At 33.7% G+C, this 21,940-nt stretch overlaps 1 protein-coding gene across 3 annotated transcripts in view; it reads right to left on the bottom strand.

The window, feature by feature from the left end:
* Positions 1-1,004: 1,004 nt before the first annotated feature.
* The window catches only part of Hr3 (nuclear hormone receptor 3 ROR-beta), a 70,598-nt gene continuing 49,662 nt past the window's right edge, over positions 1,005-21,940 (bottom strand). The window contains exons 4-12 of one of the 3 annotated variants that reach the window (XM_089648026.1): positions 18,293-18,455; positions 16,147-16,294; positions 15,201-15,351; positions 14,073-14,663; positions 11,472-11,586; positions 10,530-10,684; positions 8,033-8,257; positions 7,437-7,587; positions 1,005-7,143 (exon numbers count right to left, since the gene is read on the bottom strand). In XM_089648026.1, coding sequence (XP_089504152.1) covers positions 7,020-7,143; positions 7,437-7,587; positions 8,033-8,257; positions 10,530-10,684; positions 11,472-11,586; positions 14,073-14,663; positions 15,201-15,351; positions 16,147-16,294; positions 18,293-18,455 — 1,823 coding nt within the window. In that variant the 3' untranslated portion in view covers positions 1,005-7,019. The remainder of the gene's footprint in view (positions 7,144-7,436; positions 7,588-8,032; positions 8,258-10,529; positions 10,685-11,471; positions 11,587-14,072; positions 14,664-15,200; positions 15,352-16,146; positions 16,295-18,292; positions 18,456-21,940) is intronic. The other 2 variants (XM_089648029.1, XM_089648028.1) reach the window with 2 other exon arrangements.

The raw sequence follows: 21,940 nt of genomic DNA, 5'->3' as shown, positions 1-21,940 counted from the left end.
TACACTTTTTGAAACGCGTCGTCCATATTTACAAAACAAACCATTAGAATATTAATTTATTAATTATTAAAAAAAAGCAAATGTCAAAAAATAAAAAATTGAAAGATTTTTGTATTTCACATCGCTCAGGTACAAAGTTAGAAAATTATTTTTCCGTAAAAAAAAAAAAACTGAACGTTTTTTATTTTCATACAGAAAAATCAATTTTCAATTATTTTTTATCAATATGAAATACTTATAAATAATTAAAGATTTTTTAAATTTAAAAATATCAATGAACACAGAAATCGCGTCTATAATATTATTACACAAAAATAACGAAACAAAAAAAAAAATAACAAAAAAAAAACAACATTGTCTATACAAGAAATTTTCATAATAGAATATTTTTTCAAAAAAGATCATAAATTTTTTTCTTCATTTCTTCCGATAACTGATTTTATAGTAAGCTCTCGGTTTATCCAATTTTAAAGAAGAAATCTATTTGGAATAAGCGGATTTATTTAAAAAAATTGCTGATATTATTTATTGTGTGATAATAAAATCACGAAAAACCATTGTTTAAGAACTTCTTAGTGGAGGTTAAATAAAGATCTGACAAAAATTTTAACACAAATTTACAATATTTTCAAAAGTGACATAATAAATAAATAATTGCATAGTTTCACATAAAGTATAATTTTATGTAACAAAATGGATTGGTATACATAAAACGAAATAATATAGGCATAAATATGTTAAGCACATTTATTGCAATTTGAAAACATAGTTTATTTTATGTTTCCACAGATCTCAAGTTCAATTATATTTTGGATGCTATGAAATATTAAAAGATATATATTTATGATTTTTTTTTAAAAGTACTGATTTTTTATTAGTACTATCAGAAGAACAGTAAAACAACTTTAAAAGTGTGTTTAAAGTGAGTGAAAATTTCTAAATATGTATGATTGAAAAACATTATGACTTTTGTTTAAATTTTGATTTTAAAATACTTTGTTTTCATGGTCAAAAAATGATTCAACAGGATGAAAAAAATGTTTTGCATATCTTGATATTAAAAAATGTCTTTATATATTACAAGTCATACATTCATTACCCATAAGAAGATGGGAAAATAAATGTTAATGTTTTTTCTTCATATGCACACAGAAAGTTTATATTATAAAAAATGTTCAAAAAACCATTAGAAACCATTTAATCAACTTTTATTTTAATACAAAAATCAACAGGCTGCAAAAGACAGCGTATAAAATTGAAAAAACTCACTTTTTGATGAATAAAAATTACTAACTTTATTTTTATTCCAAAATTTGTGCCAAAGGGTTTTTATTTCGATTTTCTAAGCATAGATAATTATTTTTCAACAAAAATGAACAATTTTTTATTTATTATTTGAATTTGCATTGTTCGTAAATTTAAAACAAATTATTTTTGACTGTCTGATCTGTGTATGGACTTGGTGACAACTGTTTCGTGTATTTTTTGCAAAATTACATACAATATATTTGGATTTCTGTCATTTACACTGTGTAAAAAAATCATGTCTCTCAATGATTTAAAAAAGTTGATTGTGAAATGAAATTTTCTGAATTTTTCATTTGTAATAAGCAATCTTACTACGTGTAAAATGATCCTTATTTACGTGTCCATTGACGGGAATATTTTACACATTGGACGTGATTCATTTTGTTGTAATAAAATTAGTTAAACGCAAATGAAAGGGTTCTGTGCATGTTGTGCCTTCTAAATTCATTTCTAAATATTACCATACTAAACATTACCAAATGACGAACCTAATCAATACAATTACCATCAATAAAACCATGGACACCCTAAATAGAAGAACTAGGAAGTCTGTGATTTAATATTTAAAAACAAAACAGTCTTCTCAAGATATTACATAACTGTTATTAACCATTTGGATGTGTTATCGACTATTGTTGCCAAATTTAATTTTAATAATTCACGGTCTGTAAAGAAATTTCTGTTGAATGCGTGAATCGAAGTTATAAAATGGACATGGAAAGGGGTTTGAAGAACTCGTTTGTTCTTGTTTAACTTGTCCCTTTAATGGCCCTAGTGGAAAGAAACGAGATTAAATAATATTATCTGTTTTTCACAAGGTCTGCACCGAAAGTGAGAAAAAAGGCCATCACTGAACTTGCTATTGCTACAATGAAAAAATCCTATTTTTAAATGTATAACGGCCCAAATTTGGATTATTGCTAAATTTAATCTTTTGCTCATCAATAAAAAGTTCCTTATTTTAAATGTGAAACGGTCCAAATTTGGGTTTTTGCTAAATGTAATCTTTAGTTCATCAATAAAAAGTTCCTAATTTGAAATGTGTAAAGTTTCACATTTGGGTTGTTTCTAAATGTAAGTCTTCTGTATGTGGACTGCACACCACTGTTTCCATAATATGCAAGCTTTTGCTCATCCATTAAAGTTCCTTATTTGAAATGTGAATAGCATTTATTTTGGATTGTGTCCATATAAAGTAAGTTTTAGCTCATCAATGAAAAGTTCCTAGTTTGAAATGAGAAGAGTTCCATTTTGGATTGTTTCCAAAACAATGTAAGCTTTAGCTCATCAATGAGAAGTTACTAGTTTGCAATGAAAAGAGTTTCATTTTGGATTGTTTCTTTAATATGTAAGCATCTTCCTAGTTCTTTTATTCGGGGCTGACGCGGTTTGGGTGTATTTCCGGGCCTCTAAACGCCAAATCTGTTGGCGAGTATATTATATATATCAATAAACGCAAGGCACCGTGGTACAGTCAAGACAAGAGGAGGTAAACTAAATTGAACAGGGTGTACACTAGGACCGCGCCATCTCATGGTTTCACAATACGTTAATATCTTTATTTACTCAAATTTACCCATAGTCAGTGCAATACACATAATATATATATAAATATGTATATATATATATCATTGTACACAAATATTAAACTACCACGCCTAATAGTTAAACATATTATTAAACCGCGGTAAAAAACAGAAAGATAAGACAGTTCCGTTCCGACGATTCAGCGATCCATTAACAAAAACAAAAAATTTTCAACATACTTATTTATTTGAACTTTCGAAAATTTCCCAAAAAATTGTTAAATTTCGTAGGGTCAGTAGTTTTTACCAATTACCTAGACACCCGTTTCTACAGTTTAAAAGCTTTGTTTAACATAACTTCAAAAATTACTGGGATATTTTGCAATGTTTTCTAGGTTATGCTGCATGTCTAAGTTTTCATGAATTTAATCACTAAACATGGCACGTTAGCCAAATAAACATTTCTCAATAACCAATATTTACGCTTTAAAAACTTTAAACAACGTAACCAAATTAGTTGGTTACTTTTTCAGGGTTTTCATTTAATGTTCTAGGCTTTGTAGTTAATTTTGTATTAACTATAATGCCAAAAAACCCAAGAAATAGTAACCAATTTCTGAATGGCCATGAAAAATTAATTCAAAATTTGAACTGTTTTTTATCGTATCATAACATCTCTTCTAACTACAGTAGAAAAATGTGTGATTTTTAATAGTTATTTATTTTTTCTTAAAAAAAGGACTTGATGGTTTTTTGCACGAATAGTTTCAAATTAAAACTTTTTAAGATTTATGTAGATTTTTTTCTAAGGTGTTTTATTAACTTTTTTTGAGAATTCATCATGAAAATTAAAATTTTACGTGAAAATGCTATTTTTCTAATACTTAATAGAAAACAGTGTTCAAAGGTTTGTGTTTGTTTTATCATAGTATAATATTTAATATCAACTAAATTATGTATTTTTGAAGAATACAATGTGGATGTGTGATTTATATCAAACTTTGTCTATTTCGTTATACAATATATCAATTTAAATATGCAACTTTTTTACGTATATTTTAAAGTCTCTTTTTAAAATTTGAGTCAAAGATTCCGATAAAAAAAGAAGTATCAATAATAATAATTAATAAATATATATTATATAATAAATATTTAACGCCATCTCTGTTTAAAACTAAATAATATTAAAAAAGTTATAAAACCAATTATTTATTAAAATTGACAATTTAATAATATTTAATGTACAAATAAAGATTATGCGATAGATTTATGAAATCTTCAAGGAAAATAATGGATTTAGAACTAATGAAATTGATATCCCCTTTTTTAATGTCATCTGTTATGATTATGGGTGCGAATGGAAAATGCTCAAATGTATTATGAAAAGGTCATAATAAATATGAATGCTTAATTTAATATACCCCGTCTTAATCTTATCCGTTATACATGAAAACAATATCTTCTATGATGAGAAATTCTTCACAAACGGCAATTTTTCAACTCATTTTTAAGTTGTATCCCCTAAGCTACCCAAGCTTTATTTGAAGCTAGCAAAAAAAAAAATCCATCTGTCACACGTGTTTTAATGTATCTGAATGAATTTGAGTGAATTAAGGAACTCCATTGAAAAAATGTATGACTTCAATCAATAAACGCCGATTCGTAATATTTAAAAAATGAATCGATTACTTTTGAGAAATGATTAAAAAACCAAAATATCAAAATGCTCCATGTTCTGCAGAATAAGTTCTAATGTCACCGGAACCAAATACCCTATAATATTAATAATACGTCCAACTCCAGTGAAATAATGGCAATATCAACAATTCAAGCCGCTAGAGGCGCTAGTGTAGCTTGTTGCCATCAGAATGTAAGGGAAATTTCAGAAGTTGGAGGTATTGTTAATATTATAGGGTATTTACCGGAACCCACTCCGCCAGCTATGACAGTTAGAATAACAACTGACTTGAATGTATGTGGTGATACTCACCCCCAATAAAAATTTGGCAGGTTCACAAATTTTACACCAGAGATTGGTGTGAAAATAATGAAAAAAATCTGGAATTCCTCACTAGAAATTTTTTAAAAAGATATCGAAAATTTAGCTTAAGTAGAGAAAGTTTGTGTAATAATTTGTTTTGAGTTCTTTACTACTTCATTTAGAAGCATCTAAAAGTGTATCTTGGGAAAACAAAAAAAAACTATTTACGTGTCAATATTCTAAACTATAGACTTTTTACAAAAAAACAAACAACACTAAAATAAATGATACTCTATTCGACGTATTTTATATGAAATTTTACGCAAAGGGTTTTCTTCATATAAAATGTTACGAAGTTTCATAGTCAGTCAATAGAAAACAGAAGAAAAACAGCAACATTTTTAGTATGTCTCATTTACCTACGAATTTAGTATCCATAATGACAATAACAATATTGATAGTACTTTGTAAAGTATTATTAATCTATCCATACGGGGGTCAATTCAAGTAAAAATATTTATTCTCATTGCCTAACCTCGTGGTGATGTGTTTAACCTCTGGAAAACCATTTGTCCATCAGTGACAAGAATTTTTTCCCACCGACAAATCGTTGATACGCTGCTGGCATTGGAATTTCGCCCTAGCTGGAATTTTTTGATATGCGATTTAAACCTGTTTGCCATGAGAAAGAATCGTCTGCACTTGAAACTCTTTACATTTCATTTTTTATTCCATGTTTGATTTCCCTCAAAAAGGGTCTGGTGTTCATATGCGATCATCGGCGGCTATCCTCGTCACGTATGCTATCCATATAGTTTCACTAAAACACATACATTGTGTCAAAACTAGTCGCGTGATGGGATAGATTGCGATGAAAAGGCTAGCGTTGTAAAGGTTAACGAAGGTTGAACCCGCAACTTTTAGGAAATCAGCACTTCATCGCTAGACTAACTTGACGAATATAGGCTAATCTGTAAAGATATACCAGCTTTATGGGGAAACTGTTCCGATGATGGTGAACGAGTCGCGTAATGGGTTATATTGCGATGAAAAGGCCAGCGTTGTAAAGGTTAACGGAGGTTGAACCCGCACCTTTTGTGAAATCGGCACTCCATCGCAAGACTAACTTGACAATCGCAGGCTAATCTGTAAAGATATACCCAATTTTAAGGGAAATTGTTCCGATTATGGTCAACCTCGTTCATCCGAAAATAATGCAATGAGAGTAGGTAATCGATAACTCCTTCCACTGTCTTTATGATTATCTCCCTTCAAAGAAGGCAATAAAGTATGAAGAAGAAGCGGTGTTCAATGGAAATGATGATGATGTCTCAACAGCTAGCATTTGTCTCCATCTTTGGACTGTGATCAAAATATGAAAAGCGAAAAACAAATTTTGAAATCTTCAAATATTGTCTCTGCAAATTGAAAAAAGTTACTATGTTTTGAAAAATAATATTTGTCACCGGTTTGTTTGGTTCGGTGAACCGTTTGCACATAACAAAGAGGTTATGAAAGAAATATATACTAATACTTGTAATAAAATTATCGTTTTTACATTTCCATCAAAATTATTTTCACTCCACCGACATGTAATTATGTCAATGATGATAAAAAAGCCTCAATTATTTTATTGCATTTATTTTGAAAAAATTATATTTCAAGGGAAGTTAGTTGAAAGACAATCAATTTTATTTCAAAAAAAAATTACAACATTCTGCTGGCAAAAATCTGATGAAACAAACTAGGAATGGGTCGAGTATAAAAACAAAACCAGACATTGACAATATAATGCTGCCGAAAATGGCCGTTGATGAAAGCGAAAGAAGATATTTGTGATTATTCACAGAAAATTGACCCCCTTTCTAGAGAATGTAAAATCTACAACATTTAAAAACATACCAAAACGTCATTCATATAACATTTCCAGAGTATTATGTAAAAAAAAAGCACAGAATCACCCGGAAAATCGAGAAAGTTCCAAATATATATTTAAAAAATATCAATATTACAAAACTATTTCCTAATAGAACTATATAAAATGTATCCCTTGGATTAAACTCTTTGTAGACGCACAGCTCTACCGGATTTTATTACTATTCCACGGATAAAACTCTGTTTAGACGCGCAATTCTACTGGATGTTGTTATTATCATTTATTCCGGATAAAACACTTTGTAGATGGACGTGTCTGTAGTGGTTGATTACGTGCTGAAGTCGTGTGAATTGTCTATGGAGAAGAGTTCTTTGTAAAGGGCCGGGAAAACATATTGTGGATGTGCTGCCTTGAATTTTGATAATGCGTCCATGTGCATTAGGGACAGCTCTCTGAAAATGCAAAATAAAATTAATCATAATGTTATAATTTAAGAATATTTATATTATTAGGGTAAGGGGATAGGAATAAAAGTTAGACCATTGATATTCGATTCAAATCTAAGTGCCAGTGCCACAAAACCAGAGACATTATGTTTTGATATAAATTATTTTATTTTATTTTTTAATGAAAAAAGTATATATAACATCCACATTTTTTTACTCCAGGAAAGTCTTTATGTCTTCCAGGTATTACATTAAATACGGAATGCTGTATTTTTATCTTTTGATGGCTATGTTTGTACCTGAATGTTGGAATCTTAGCCAGCAGAGTATCCAGCACGGTGACGTCCCCCTTGATGGGCAGATGGTTCATATCGATCTCATGGCGCATGGCCGTAATGGACATGTTGAAGAGGCACTGGATCTCCGTGTTCCCTCGGAGGCCGTGTCTCTCTAAAAGAAAAAAATAATAAATACATGTTAGTAGGTACCTTGCTTAAACTCACATACATATCTTTAGTATTGCAGAAAACTTTTGGTGTTGGGAAATTAAAACAGCTTTTTTAGTTTGGAATTTCGCGACCAAAGAATTTTCAACTCATTGAATTATTTTCATAACAAACTCAGTAGTGCAAATTACGGAGCATTCTTTCGAGCTGATCATGTCAGCTGTGCTAAGTATTAGTTTTGTGTGTGGAATCTTTAGATTCCAAATTCCAGATTCTTAAATTATATGTGACAAATTCCACTGACCAAAACAAATATTGCTTTGTGAAATGTCAACATGGAGAAGCCATAGTGCCACTGGCTCGGGAGTTATTCAGACTTCTGTGGTTATCAAATAATAAAACAGTAGGTACTTTTGAGACACAAAGAAAATAAATGATGCGTATCTTACCAGGCCACAGGAGGACCAGACTCTGGTAGAGCGCCAGCTCCGTCTCGGTTAGCTTGAGTTGCGCGATGGAGCGGGCCGCTTCGAAGATGCAGGCCACGAGCTTGGCCTCCCCAGGGTCCGCCGTGTACAGGGCTTCCTGTGGCAACATCACCTCCCCATACAGGACGCAGTTCTGCGAAAGGTCCATGAGGCGGGACATGCGAACTATTGCCAGCTCAAAGGAACCTGGAACGAAGCAAAGGTAGATGTTAGTGGCGGTAATGATAATTAAGATGAAGGGCTAACTAACTAACTAACTAACCATCACGCCGTTTCTCCGCAGGGGTAGGCAGAGAGTACAGACCGCCAAACAACTCGGTCTTGGCACACACTCCTTGCCTCATTCACATTCATACATACTCTTCTATTGTTCTGACTCTTGACATGGCCCGACTCAAGTATCTGATTCACTTGGTCGTGCCATGTCTTCCTCGGGCGTCCCCGACTTCTGCTACCATTCACATTTGCATCGTATATTCTCCTTACACTCCTTTCTTCGCTCATTCGCTCTACATGCCCAAACCATCTAAGCGTCCCTTTCTTGATCTTACTCACTACGCTTACATCAGCCTTGCACTCTTTGCGGATCTCCACATTCCTCACACGATCATTCATGGTTTTACCACACATACGCCGCGGGGATCTCATTTCAACAGCATTCAATCTACTTTCATCCTTTCTTTGCCAGTTCCATGCCTCACTTCCAAACATCAGGGTAGGTACCAGCACTCCATTAGATGAAGGGGTTGTTTGTTAATAGGAAGATGGTCTGCATAGCTTCCGTAAGCATCTCATTTAATTTAAACAGTAGCCCAGACCCTTTTTAATACACTTTACATGAGAATTTTAGACCTATCTTTTATGCCGGACCTACTTTATTGGCAGGAAAGGCATTGCCATCTGATATATTTAAATTAATATTGTTTACAATCATCCTTCAATACAAGTCTTGCTTATCATCTCATCTTTGTGAGCAAGGATATTTTATCTATAAGAAATCATTGCACTTATGGAACATATGGATATTGTTTACAATCATCCTTCAACACAAGTCTTCCTTATCATCTTATCTTTGTGAGCAAGGATATTTTATCTATAAGAAATCATTGAACTTATGGAACATTTGAATATTTTTTACAATCATCCTTCAACACAAGTCTTCCTTATCATCTTATCTTTGTGGGCAAGGATATTTTATCTATAAGAAATCATTGCACTTATGGAACATATGGATATTGTTTACAATCATCCTTCAAGACAAGTCTTCCTTATCATCTTATCTTTGTGAGCAAGGATATGAGTCGTGTAATTTCTATACCCGCTATATCAACTTTCATTGATTTGGAGAAAACCGCAAAAAACTGTCACATCTCTAGCGTACATAAGTAAATGCATTACAATTTTTTATATAGTGAATTGGAGTAATAAAATTTCGAAAAGCATTTATTTTTCTATATATGTCTAGCAATAATTAAGTAATTTTGATAAATAAAATGGATATAGCGGATTTTGATACTCACTTCGTGATTTTGAAAGTCAACTGAGCCGACATGGCGGGTTTAGAAACTCACGCGTAGATCATTTTGACACACGAGCGTGGCGTCAGAGCGGCGGCCATATTGTATTTTGGCAAAATAACTGCTTGTGATTCGTTGAATCCGATATAGCGGATTTTGATAGTAACTTTCTGTATGATATAGCGGATTTGGTTTCTCACTCGCAGTTTTAACATGCTTTTTGGTCGTGATAAGGAGGGTTTTGAAACTCAATTTTAGGCTCCTCTTGTTGCTCGCAAAAATGTGAACAAGATGTCATACTCAGATCATTTTGTCAAAAAATCGGATATAGCGGCTATAGAAATTATAGGATTCATATTTTATCTATGAAATCATTGAACTTATGGAACATAGGAACTAACTTATGATATGGAACTAACTTATGGAACATAAGTTAGTTAGTTAAGAAATCATTGAACTTATGGAACATTTGAATATTTTTTACAATCATCCTTCAACACAAGTCTTCCTTATCATCTTATCTTTGTGAGCAAGGATATTTTATATATAAGAAATCATTAAACTTATGGAACATTTGAATATTTTTTACAATCATCCTTCAACACAAGTCTTCCTTATCATCTTATCTTTGTGAGCAAGGATACTTTATCTATAAGAAATCATTGCACTTATGGCACATATGAATATTGTTTACAATCATCCTTCAATACAAGTCTTCCTTATCATCTTGTCTTTGTGGGCAAAGATATTATCTATAAGAAATCATTGCACTTATGGCACTGAAGTAATTTAATTTTTCTTTAACTTGAAGAAAGAAATTAACTAAGCTAAGTTACCTATATTAAATTAGCTTTGCTTTTAGAATATATTCTGGGTGGTATTTTTTTTGTTCACAAATCAACAAAAGAAGTGCGTGGTGTTAGGTTGGATTATTTACTAACCAGTCTTGAGAAGCAGGATCTGGTCATCTTGCGACAGCTTCATGAAACCGGGGATCAGCTTGGCGAACTCGATGATGTTCTGGATGATGCCTGTCAGTTTCTCCGCGCAGTCCAGCCACATCTCTTCTTGGGACATGGACTTATAGTAGATTAATCTGGAAAACAATCAAGCATATTAGAATGTGCTAAAAATATTCAATTATAAATTATAAATCAATTGTTACAAAATGGTTCCAATGTTTTAATGGTCTGACAATTCATAAAAAATTACAGACTTAAGCTGGAAAACTAATAGAGCAAGTATACACGATGTCCGGAAACTCGTAGTACAAGCGGGAAACTGGTGAGTCTACATTATATAGAGAACCACAATAAAACTTTTTTTTTGTTCATCTGAGCATTTTGATTGTTTTTTCATTTTTTCCAGCAACTAAAGGGAAAAAACTTTTGGAGCCAGGACTACGCTTTGACGCATTTGAAAAGATATCAAACAGCTGATATTAACCCCCTAGCGATCGATTTTTTCAAACTGGCCTAAAATTCAATATCAGACTCGAATTACTTACATCACAAAATCGACTCCAATTGTGATGTAGATTCACCAGTTTTCCACTTGTACTATGAGTTTCTGAACACCATGTACAAGCACCAGAGTAGTAGACACTGTCAGAACTGCCCATGTAAAATACCATCGTTCAGTGACCAGATCTGAATAGCCAGGCCCAAGAATCCCTGGATCGATTGTGAACTACTTTTAACCGGATCACAAACGATCAGGTTATTTTTTCAAAAAAGATTCAATCATTCGGTCGATGAGCTGTCACTTCATTCAGCGCCCGTGGGCATGGTGTGCGACCATAGATATATAAATTTTGTAGACCGGGCATCTCGAATGTTGATGATAGGTACCTAGTATGTTTTTATTAAGTATTTTGTTCATACCTGGACATGTCTTGTGGTTTTCTGAACATCTCGTGGATATATTCCAACTTGGGGTTTGTGTTGGCGTGCGCTTCGGCCAGGGTCTTCACTAGGACCTCGCTGATGTGGCCCTCGGCTGCAAAATAATACAAAAAACTTTAGAAACATCAATCGTGAAAGGGGCAGCCCTGATTCTGGGTAGAAAAGTGAAAGAATTTTCTGAATTTTGTATTTCCAGGCTTTGAAATACATACTTTGTACGACTTGCGATATCGAGTTGTTTGGCGCTTAATCCTCTTTCTTGAGCTAATGCTTTGGACAGCCTTGTAATGTCCATCATCAGGGCAGATCTGATCTGCCTGAATGTAAGACATCTTAAGAATATTCGAATCATTGACTAAAAGTGCAACACAGTTTAACTCATCAACAGTCAAAATAAAAATAAAACATGTAGGCTGTGAGAATCTTACTAAAGATGTGCAATGAAAATTTAGAAATGTGTTGAAATAATAGAATAAAGAAGAAAACTAGAAATGGCTTCCATCTAGATTTGAAAAGAAACCAATGTCGCCATTGACTTAGTACCTTTTGGTTCTTGCATGCGCAATGTTTCTCTTACACCCGCATGGCATCGTATATCGCTATCCCAGTTCATCGAAATAAAAATTTCATAATGATTATGAAACCCAGTTCTGCATAGAAATTTAAGCAAAGATTGGTCAGACTTTTCTTTGTGTTCTTCTTTATTCATGGTTGAAATGGATAAATATTGGTGGATGAAAGACAAATAATTTTGCAAATACTTATTATTGAAAACGAAAAGACATAAAGAATATTTCTATAAACGAAAAATTTCTACAACAAAGTATAATGAGATGTAAAATTCAACGCAATCTATCCCACACGCGGCCTATTCTAACACAATGTACATATGTGTTTCAGTGAAACTTTATGGATCACATATGCAACATCCGCGTATGTGAAGAGCCGCCGATGGATCACACAATAAAACAGTGACATAGATGAGGTTAACAGATAATCTTAAAATGAAAAAAACTAAAAGTTTTGATGTTTTTACTAAAATAACATTAAATAGAAGACAAGCTGAAAGCGTACAATAATGAACAAAATATCATAAAATTACTAGTATTAATAAAAACTATAGCATCACAGTAATAATGTATGTAACATAAATATACAAGACATAATAAATACGGTGAATATACATAATTTAAACAAAAAATGTGTAAAAAATAACATACACATAACATTATTTATATGATTTCACTACATCCAAAGCAAATGCACAATAACGACAGTGAAATAAAAAGTGACTAATATTTGCCAAGGGTATTTAGAAAGCATTGTATAAGGAGTAGAGTTTTTGATTTTGAAAGACTGCTGGTTAATTGACATGTTCCAAACCACAAATCAGTTTGGAAAGAGACTTACTGGGGGTGCTACGCGTTAGTGATTAATAACAGGACAATGCTATCTCAAGGTATCTCACCAATCAATATTATATATAATAATAGTTAGCGATATTTGCAAGCACGGTCAGCATATGATTCCAACAGTCGGTAGACAAATGCCACCGCTTTAAGCGCGACCTCCAAGTTGTCTTTGACAGTCAATATACACAACTTTTCGGATAGTGTCGTTCGTTATGCCAAAAAACCGATGGGATAAAAATCTCAAAGGTACACATTTTTCTAAAAATTTTTCTATTCATTTTTCGATTGTTTGTCCATGCAACGGTTCTTGATAAATATTTCTAAAGAAATCATACGCCCTTCAAATTGACTCAAAATAGGGTAGTTTTGAAAAAACAGCAATAGTCCACAAAATTTGTTTGATTGGCTTATTAATGAATGGAGGTGAACTAACAAAGCTCTTAGAATTGAAAGAAATCGTATAGATCCATAGACTTAACTAATTCATCTAAGACGAGATCAATTGATTCCGTTCCAGCTTGTAATGATTTTTCATGTCAATATCACTTTGGCTATCGACAGCGCAACTGTGATGGGATATAATATATATATACACATATAAGTTGAGCCAATATTGTTAAGCTACCAATTTGATTGTGCCAGACCCTCAGGAGTCAAATGCAGCTGTTGGGAGTGGAAAGCACCAATAGCCGTAGAACTTGTGAAGAGGATGAAGAAATACTGATTCATCCATGGTGCTAATGATCGGCCTTGAAGGCAATAAGGCTCAGATACCTGGGGAACCAGGAAACTAGAAAATCTAGGAAACTATTCCTAGGTTTTATAATTGAGCTGTGTGCGGAAACTTTAAAATAGATGGAAATAAATTTCAAAAGATCATCTACCTAAATTTAGGCGGCCATCGCTCAAGGCTTAGCTAGAGTGATGAGACCTAACTATGGGTAACCATCGTTCAACTGGTGACGCAATGTATGTAGAAGCTTCCATACCAATAAACAATATATCTGTTACTATTGTTTGGTAGTTCTTCAGAAAGAAGAATGATATATGCCATTCTCCAATTTACAATGTTTTAAAATATCCCTTCACAAAAATAAGATAATTTGTAACACAACTTGAAACAAATAAGCACTAGTACGGCATAAACATAACGACATTAATAACTCACTGGTCAAATCGTCTGAAAGAGATCCGATTGTTCTTCTATTATTGGAAATCACAACAGGATTCACCATCCCCATTCCGGACATGTTAACATTTATACTCAGCGGGTTCACGTTGTGGTGGTGTTGGGACGACCCCGTCAACTCATCAGGACTCAAACTCCCCAGCGGTACGGTCGTTGATCCTGTCAAGTCCGTTTGTGTGTGCATCGACCCGTGCGAACTCAAAACTGTTGGTTGTTGAATCTGTTGATTCTGTTGACTTGACGAACCACCAGTCGGTGAATTTAAAAACGTCGTCGAGTCTACATAACTCGCCACCAGACTGTCTACTGAATTCATAGAGTTTTCTTGCTTGATCGTGATTACGTTAGTATTCCCAATGTTCTGTCGGTCTTTTTGATTTTGATTCGTCAGCTGGCTCGTGAACTTGTCGAATTCGCTCTGTTGTTGCGCCTGCTGTTGTTGATTGGATAATGTGCTCTGTAGTCTTGATATTCGGATGTCGTTGAGGGTGATTGTTGTTTGTTGGATGTTTGACGATGACGACTGTATGACGTTGGAGGTTCTTTGCTGTTGTTGGGTCTTTTGATCGGCTGTTGGTTAGATGGGATTTTGGTAGATTTTAACAAAATATGGGGTTAATATTTGATCCATTCAATTTCATGAAAACATTATGCTAAACCCAAAAGGGTTGGTGACTCTATGATTTATTTATTAGTGACAACTGTTTTGTCTCACTAGAACTCTACGACATTTAAAAACTAAGTGATTGACTAAGGTGACCACAAAAAGACATCTCTCCTTGGATGAAATATTAAATATGTACATATATCAAGTAGATAAGGAATGGAGAACTTATATTAAAAAAAATCAAGTTGTATATATTGGAATTTTAAACACCCATTTGATTGGAACATTGCGAAGAAATCATCAGATCAGATTCAGGATTCATACGAGGGAGAAGTAAAATAGTGAATAGACACTCTCACAATCATCCAAGTGAGAGATCACCATTCAGAATCAAAACTCCCTACTGCCCTCCAGTCTCAAAATTGAGGCATGAAAACTCCTGAGAATGTTATTTCGTAGTTAGGTTAGTACAGTGGAATAGAATAGGGTGTTGGACTGACCATGTCCAATGAAATCACCGTCCATGATGCTGGGCGGGCGCGGCTCGAAGGCCGTAGTGCTGTCCACATAATCTGCGCTGATGTCCGCATACTGTGGGGGCGGCTGTGACTGCGCCTGGTGCGCACTCTGTTGCTGGGATTGCGCCTGGTGCTGGAAATAGACGGCAATGCTGATTTTTACAGGTTCCATGACAAAACAGAACATTGAAAAAATAGAAAAAATATAACAACCATTCTAACGTAAAACTAACTAACTAACCATCATGCCGTTTTGCTGCGGTGGTAGGCTAAGAAGATAGACCGCCATATAACTCTGTATAGGCATACACTCCTTGCTTCATTTACATTAATATACCGTACTCTCTCAGTATTTGCTGCTCGTTTATCCCTCAACTACTATAATCTGCCATTATTTTTAACATGTACAAAATAAAGCTCTATACTTCGCCGGTATTCGTTTGTCAAATTTAGTAGTTTGCCGCATGCCTGGACTCGAGTGCAAAGCTTTCTTTACCGACCGTTGGTTATCTAACTCTTTCACACTCAGTTACTATTAATTTAATATTTATCAAGCTTGCTCTCGCTGAAGATGTTATACTATTTTACATTATTCTCTCATTCAGAAGATGTGGATGTCACTAAGCAGTATTTGGTGCAGTCACAGATGCTGCGCGTACATAATGCGCAAATGGGGCTTAATGGATTGTGAATTGTGTGAATGTGGTTATGCTCAAACAGTACAACTCATCTTAGAAGAAAGTCCCCTTTATCAGTTTCTCAACCAAGTGACTCCTGATGCCGACGACTAGCTGGATATCCCCAGCATCTCACTTTGACCTACACTATACGAAAAAGATGAAGTGCTATCATGATTGTTGTAATCTCAACTTGGTACATATATTACCAAATAAACTCTAAAAATCTCCCTGAAAGACTACAAACTCACCTGGGTGTGTGACTGTTGAGTCAGGGTCTGCTGCTGGTGTTGCTGTTGGGCTTGGTGCGACTGCAGTGGGTGCTGGAGGGGCGCGGCGGCCGTGGCGCACGGCGCAGTGTACGCGTACGGCGAGGAGAGGCCCGAGCTGTAGGCGTATCTGCAAACAACAGACCAATGAAGTGAAATCAGGAATACAGCAAGGCACCTTTTTGGAACCACCATTGTTTTTAATTTATTTATTTGCTGTACTTAAATTAGTATTTACGATTTATATAGTTGGTTTGGTAGATACGGTTCCACAATAAAAGAGAACATTGGGGAGAAGTAAGAAAAAGTATTAAAAAATAACAAACATAACTACACTTATTATTTTATCTTGTTCTGTGTGTCACTGTTCTGTTTTATCCGTATAAATTAAATGATATGATTCCAATGTCATAATAATCATATAATATATGAATTCGACTAAATTAGATTTATTGTATTTTATTTATTTATTTTTTTTTTTTTAAAAAAGAAAGACAAACATTCCCGGGTTACGAATAACCTGACAATATTTGAAAATCTCCTACTACCATCACAGTAAGCTGAAAATGTTGCTTGTGTTGTGATGGAGGACTTAGCCAGCCGAGGAATTGAACACACTACGTCTGGGTGGCACCCAAACGCGATGTCAACTCGGCCACCGACCGGTCATTTTAGATGACTTCATTTCAGTATAGGAGAATATTATCATTCCATATGTATTATATAGAGAATATATTCATTCCATCCACAGATCCACATCACACATAATATTCACTCGTTTATTTCTAGAAGTTCCATAGAACCTAAATTCAAAATATAATTCCTGCGTTTTAACTAGAGACATCTATGTTTAGAAATAATATGAATGGTTCGAGTCTTCGAGAATAAATCCGGGTATTTTATCATATTGATTTAATAATACTATTTTTAAACAGATGTCTCTAATGTTCAAAATTCGCTTCGCTTTAGAAAGTTACTTATTGCGTAAAGGGCATAAAGTTAGTGACGAATGATTTTCATAACGAAATAAAGAAAATTATCTAATTTTTTATAAGGTGATGTTTTCAAAGAATCATTGGTCAATACTGTAAAAAAACAAAGCGAAGATGATCTTAAAATAAAATCTGTCTTCATGTTCAATAATAATTATTATCATTCTACAGTATTTGAAATGAAAGCATTTTGCCTTGGTCGTGTCAGTTTTATCGATCAACGTAAATTACTACAATATGTACTTATATAAATAATTATCACAGAGAAATAATAAATGAAAGTAAGAAGTCACAGTTTTCAATAAATTTCGAAATACCCTTTCGTTTATGTCACACCCGCATTTCCCGGGATAACCTTTCAATCATCACAATCTCCCGGGACTATGTTTCACTTTTACATAAACGCTCCAAGAAACACAAACAGCTACCATAAATCAAAAGTTACACGGATGTAATATAAACAATGTACATACCACATATAATAGTAACAAGTTAGTTAAAAAGGTTATTGTGCTAAAGTTGCTTAAACAGGCGTTTTACCGTGTCTTAAAATTAATTTTAGGTAAGGGAGAGAGTAAGAGGAATGTAGGATCTTTCCACACTCACGTAATAATTTATAATCGTAATATTATTTTGTACCTAAATAATATATTGAATTTCAAAACATCATGGTAGGTATGGAATTTCAATTGTCTTAAAAGGATTAGAATGACTTTTACACTGATCCATCATTCACAGGGGTGAGGTTTCATAAATATTTTTTTATGGCATCGACTGATACATTTATTTAATTAAGAAAAACAAAATGTGGGATTCCATGTGGAGGACATATGGGAGTAATCCTAGAAAAGTCTCTTGTGTTATAGGAAGGAATACGTACAAAAGACAGCGAACTACTCCACAACCGAGCTGTTGAAAACAAGAAAAGACATAAAAATTACTGGTTCACTGCCAAATCGTGTAAAAGTATTGGATACAATTTTTTCATGTATCCCAGCAAAGCTTTGAAATCGGTGCAGAAGGGATCAATCACGCAAATTCTTCGGAGCATATTCCATTAATATACTGGTGGTACAAACTGTGAATAATAATGTATAGATGGCATTAATGTTTGATATTGATATCATTTGACATACCCATTGTAGTGGTGGAACTGGTCGCTGCTGGACGGCGTCTGCTGGTCGAACACGCTGCTGTCAGGCGCGGCATCCGACTGCGCGCGCATCTGCGCCCGATGGAAGCGCACCTCATCCTCCACTTTCTCGCGCTGTTTTTTTGACATGCGCCCAAACTTCACGGCTGAAAATTAGAAAAGAATAGCTCATTTCTGTGTTTTTGTAGGTGAAAACGCTCTTTTATTTGCCGGGATATTGTCGTCTATGGGTCAAAAATGCTGAGTCAAATTAGGTACAACCAAAGTTGCCGGGATAGCGTCAACCCTAGTTGAGATATGCAGGAATAAATAAGCAAATATGGCTAATGTTGCCGGGGTAGCGTAATTTCCAGCTGGGATACGCCGGGATAAAGTTTCGCGCAATCAATTTTGCAAAAAGTTTTAACCGGGTTACGAATGTCTTAAATGTTGCTTCATCCGGATAAGAATTGCCAGTACAAACCTAACTACATTTGGGTCACCACCCCGGGATACCTTTACGAATTTCATTCATTCATGAACCACAAAGGAATGCAGTATTTTTTATCAGTTGTTATTATTTGATATGATTATACACTTTCCGCGAAATTTATAAATCCTTGACCTCTTTTAATAAATGACTAAGATTTTTTTATCATTATTTCACAATCTCTATAATAAATGACAGGAAAGGGACAGTGGTTTTATAAACACGGTAAAGTTTTATAGAAATGATAAACCTGTTCTAATTACCGATAGTTTACGTAACATAGAATCAAAAACCATTAAAAAATCTTATTGCATTTACACTAGTATAATATATACTCGTAGTCTTAGATTCTATCAAAATGGTAGACACCTGCTCTCATGCAGTATTGCCCTGATGAAAGACTACCTTTCAGCTTCGAAACGTTGCTTGCAAATATTTTAGCCCTGACGGCCTCCCGGCTTGAGGGTTTACAATCACTGGCTATGAATACGGAGGCCACAGCGTCCACAGGAACATTTTATTTGTATTTTTTATAATTTATTCATTTAAAATAATATACACTAACAACCTTACTGAAAACGTGGTGTAAATATTACGTGGCGCGTAAGGTCAGAACAGGGAAAATTTTGACTTATTACCATGGCGTTTGTTTGGTTAAAACTGCCATAAACCAGGATCAAGGCCGGCTTTACCAATCCAACGTTGAACGGGTGTGTAAGAATCTAATTATCAGAACGCCTTCGTAACCTTCACTGGCTCAAGTGCCCTGAAAGAATCCAGTACAAACTGTGCTGGATGGTGTTTAAATCCATCAATGAAATGGCCCCACCCTACATCTCTGAACTATGCTTCCCGGAAAACACTGGTCTGAGGCAGTCAACTCTTAGATCAGCAACATCATCAGCTGTAGGCAGACTGATAGAACCTATGCGCAATCCAAATACTAAGTTTGGTGATCGCGCTTTCGGAGTATCTGGGCCGAAGGCTTGGAATAAACTCCCTCCGGAACAAAGATCCATAACAAATCCAACAGAATTCAGGTCTAAACTAAAAACTTACCTTTTTAAGCTGTCATACATACCCTTAAATTACTTTAATTACCATTCCTAAGAGAAAGTCCAGTTATATTCAAAATTCCAATTATGTCCTAAATCCTGTATCTAAATTTCGCTTTTAAACAGTTAGATAATGTTAATTAAGTGTTAATCTCAAGTGACTACCAGGTAAGTATTGTACTGTATAATAATATTATCTCCATTAGATCACTGTAGAAATGTATTATAAATTTGTACAGCGCCCTTGAGGTGATTTTGCACAAAAACGGCGCTATACAAGTCATCCAATCTGATAGTATTATTGTCCCAGCGTCTGGACGATGTAGGCCCTCTGATTGGTCAAATTAAAATTGTCTGTTTCGGGTAACTTGAATATTAAGACACAATTCCATACTAAAATAGGATCGCCTCATAATAATACGAGATTTCTTTAAAAGCATCGTTTCTGCTCATATAATTTTTGGATAATATCGAAGAAAATATGTTTTAGAAAGTTCATAATCCATTGGATTAATTACATTACAATGAAAATTCTCCACAGTTACGTGATTATGTTTGACGTTTATAAAAATTCACGCGTTTCTTCAAGATGGCCGACAGAGCGCACCTCTGGCGGTTTAAAAACGAACCAAATGCCTGGCGCGAATATTTAAATATGCAGCTCACAATACTTGACTACTTACCATTAACAAGCGTTTTATAAGAAGATTTCTTCTGGAAGCTTATCACTTTATAATGGCATTTATCATTATTATTTATATATTTTTTTCTTATTAATTATATCTGATTTTATATTGGCATGTTTTCTAATTTCTAAAATTTCTAAATTATTTATTTAAGATGCTTTATATCCTGAGTGAAGTATTTTAAGACCTGAATTTTTATCGAAAATGTGATCATTATTCAAAAGATTATTTGCAAACTCAGATTCTCAAAACTCAAACTCAGATATTCTTTAGTTCTGACTTCAAAGTTTCTATTGGTTCTACCTTTTTAAAAGAAATTACAATCATCTCAATTGAGTTTTTAAACTCCTGATTTTTTTGTTTGAATTTTGCTATCTTTATTATTAAGAATATATTTCTTCATTGTTATTAGTGTAAAACGCCAGTTGAATGGTACCAGGATTGTTTATATATAATTTTAGAAGTATCGTTATCCACAAACAGAATTCTACGCCATTGTTTATTTCTATCTTTAGAAAGACCGTTTGAAGAGAATGTGTTTAATTTTTTTATTTAGTATTTCAACTATCAATTTATTAGAATAACCGTTATTAAATGCTATTTGTCTTATGAATATATTGTTTTATGGTTATATGCTATTTGTTTTTTTCAGGTCTTAAAATACTTCACTATAAATAATTTTGAAATTTTAGAAATGAAGAAACATATTAATATAAAAGCAGATATAATTAACAAGAATTTTTTTATAAACTCTCTTTTAAATATTTTCCCACTCAACTGGTCTTTCCCGTCTAATGGTATTGTAATTCCTAATTATTATAAACCCAGCCTACTCTTAGCCCTCCCCCCTCCTTCCACTTCTTCTTTCCCAATTGCAATCTATATTTAATTTTTGACTTCGGTGTATACACAATAAAATGTAAACATTATATTTATTTATTTATTGGACAATTTGCATATCGCCGCTTTTGTGAGATATCACCTCAGGGGCGCTATATTGTAATAATCTACCTGTATATATAGATTTTTACTCTCCTGATGAAGGTGTATATATAATCTAGCTTTAAACTTTATTAGATACAGTAACAGTTGTAGGTAAAGAATTACCACCAGTTGCAGTAAAATTAACACCTTTTAATTAAACCGACTGCTAATGTCATCGCACAATTACCCTCCTTTTATTCATAAACACGGGTACAATTAATCAATATGTAATAATCTATTATTTAAATCAACTTTGTTAAAACTATCTTTAATTGTGACAAACTAAACGATATTGATTCAACTTATAGACATTGACGGTTGTAACACATATTCAAGCCCTGCAAGTCTCCTATGAGCTAATTATATTAGGTACGATAACAGTTAATATCAGTTGTAGACATGTAGTCAATAATAGTGTTTCATTTGAAATAAGTGAT

Source organism: Hesperophylax consimilis, chromosome 27, assembly GCF_061612785.1.
Source record: "Hesperophylax consimilis isolate HC1 chromosome 27, BYU_Hcon_1.0, whole genome shotgun sequence".
Classification (NCBI taxonomy): Eukaryota; Metazoa; Arthropoda; class Insecta; order Trichoptera; family Limnephilidae; genus Hesperophylax; species Hesperophylax consimilis.
The sequence above is the reverse complement of the archived record's forward strand: the minus strand, read 5'-3'. Positions and strand labels throughout refer to the sequence as shown.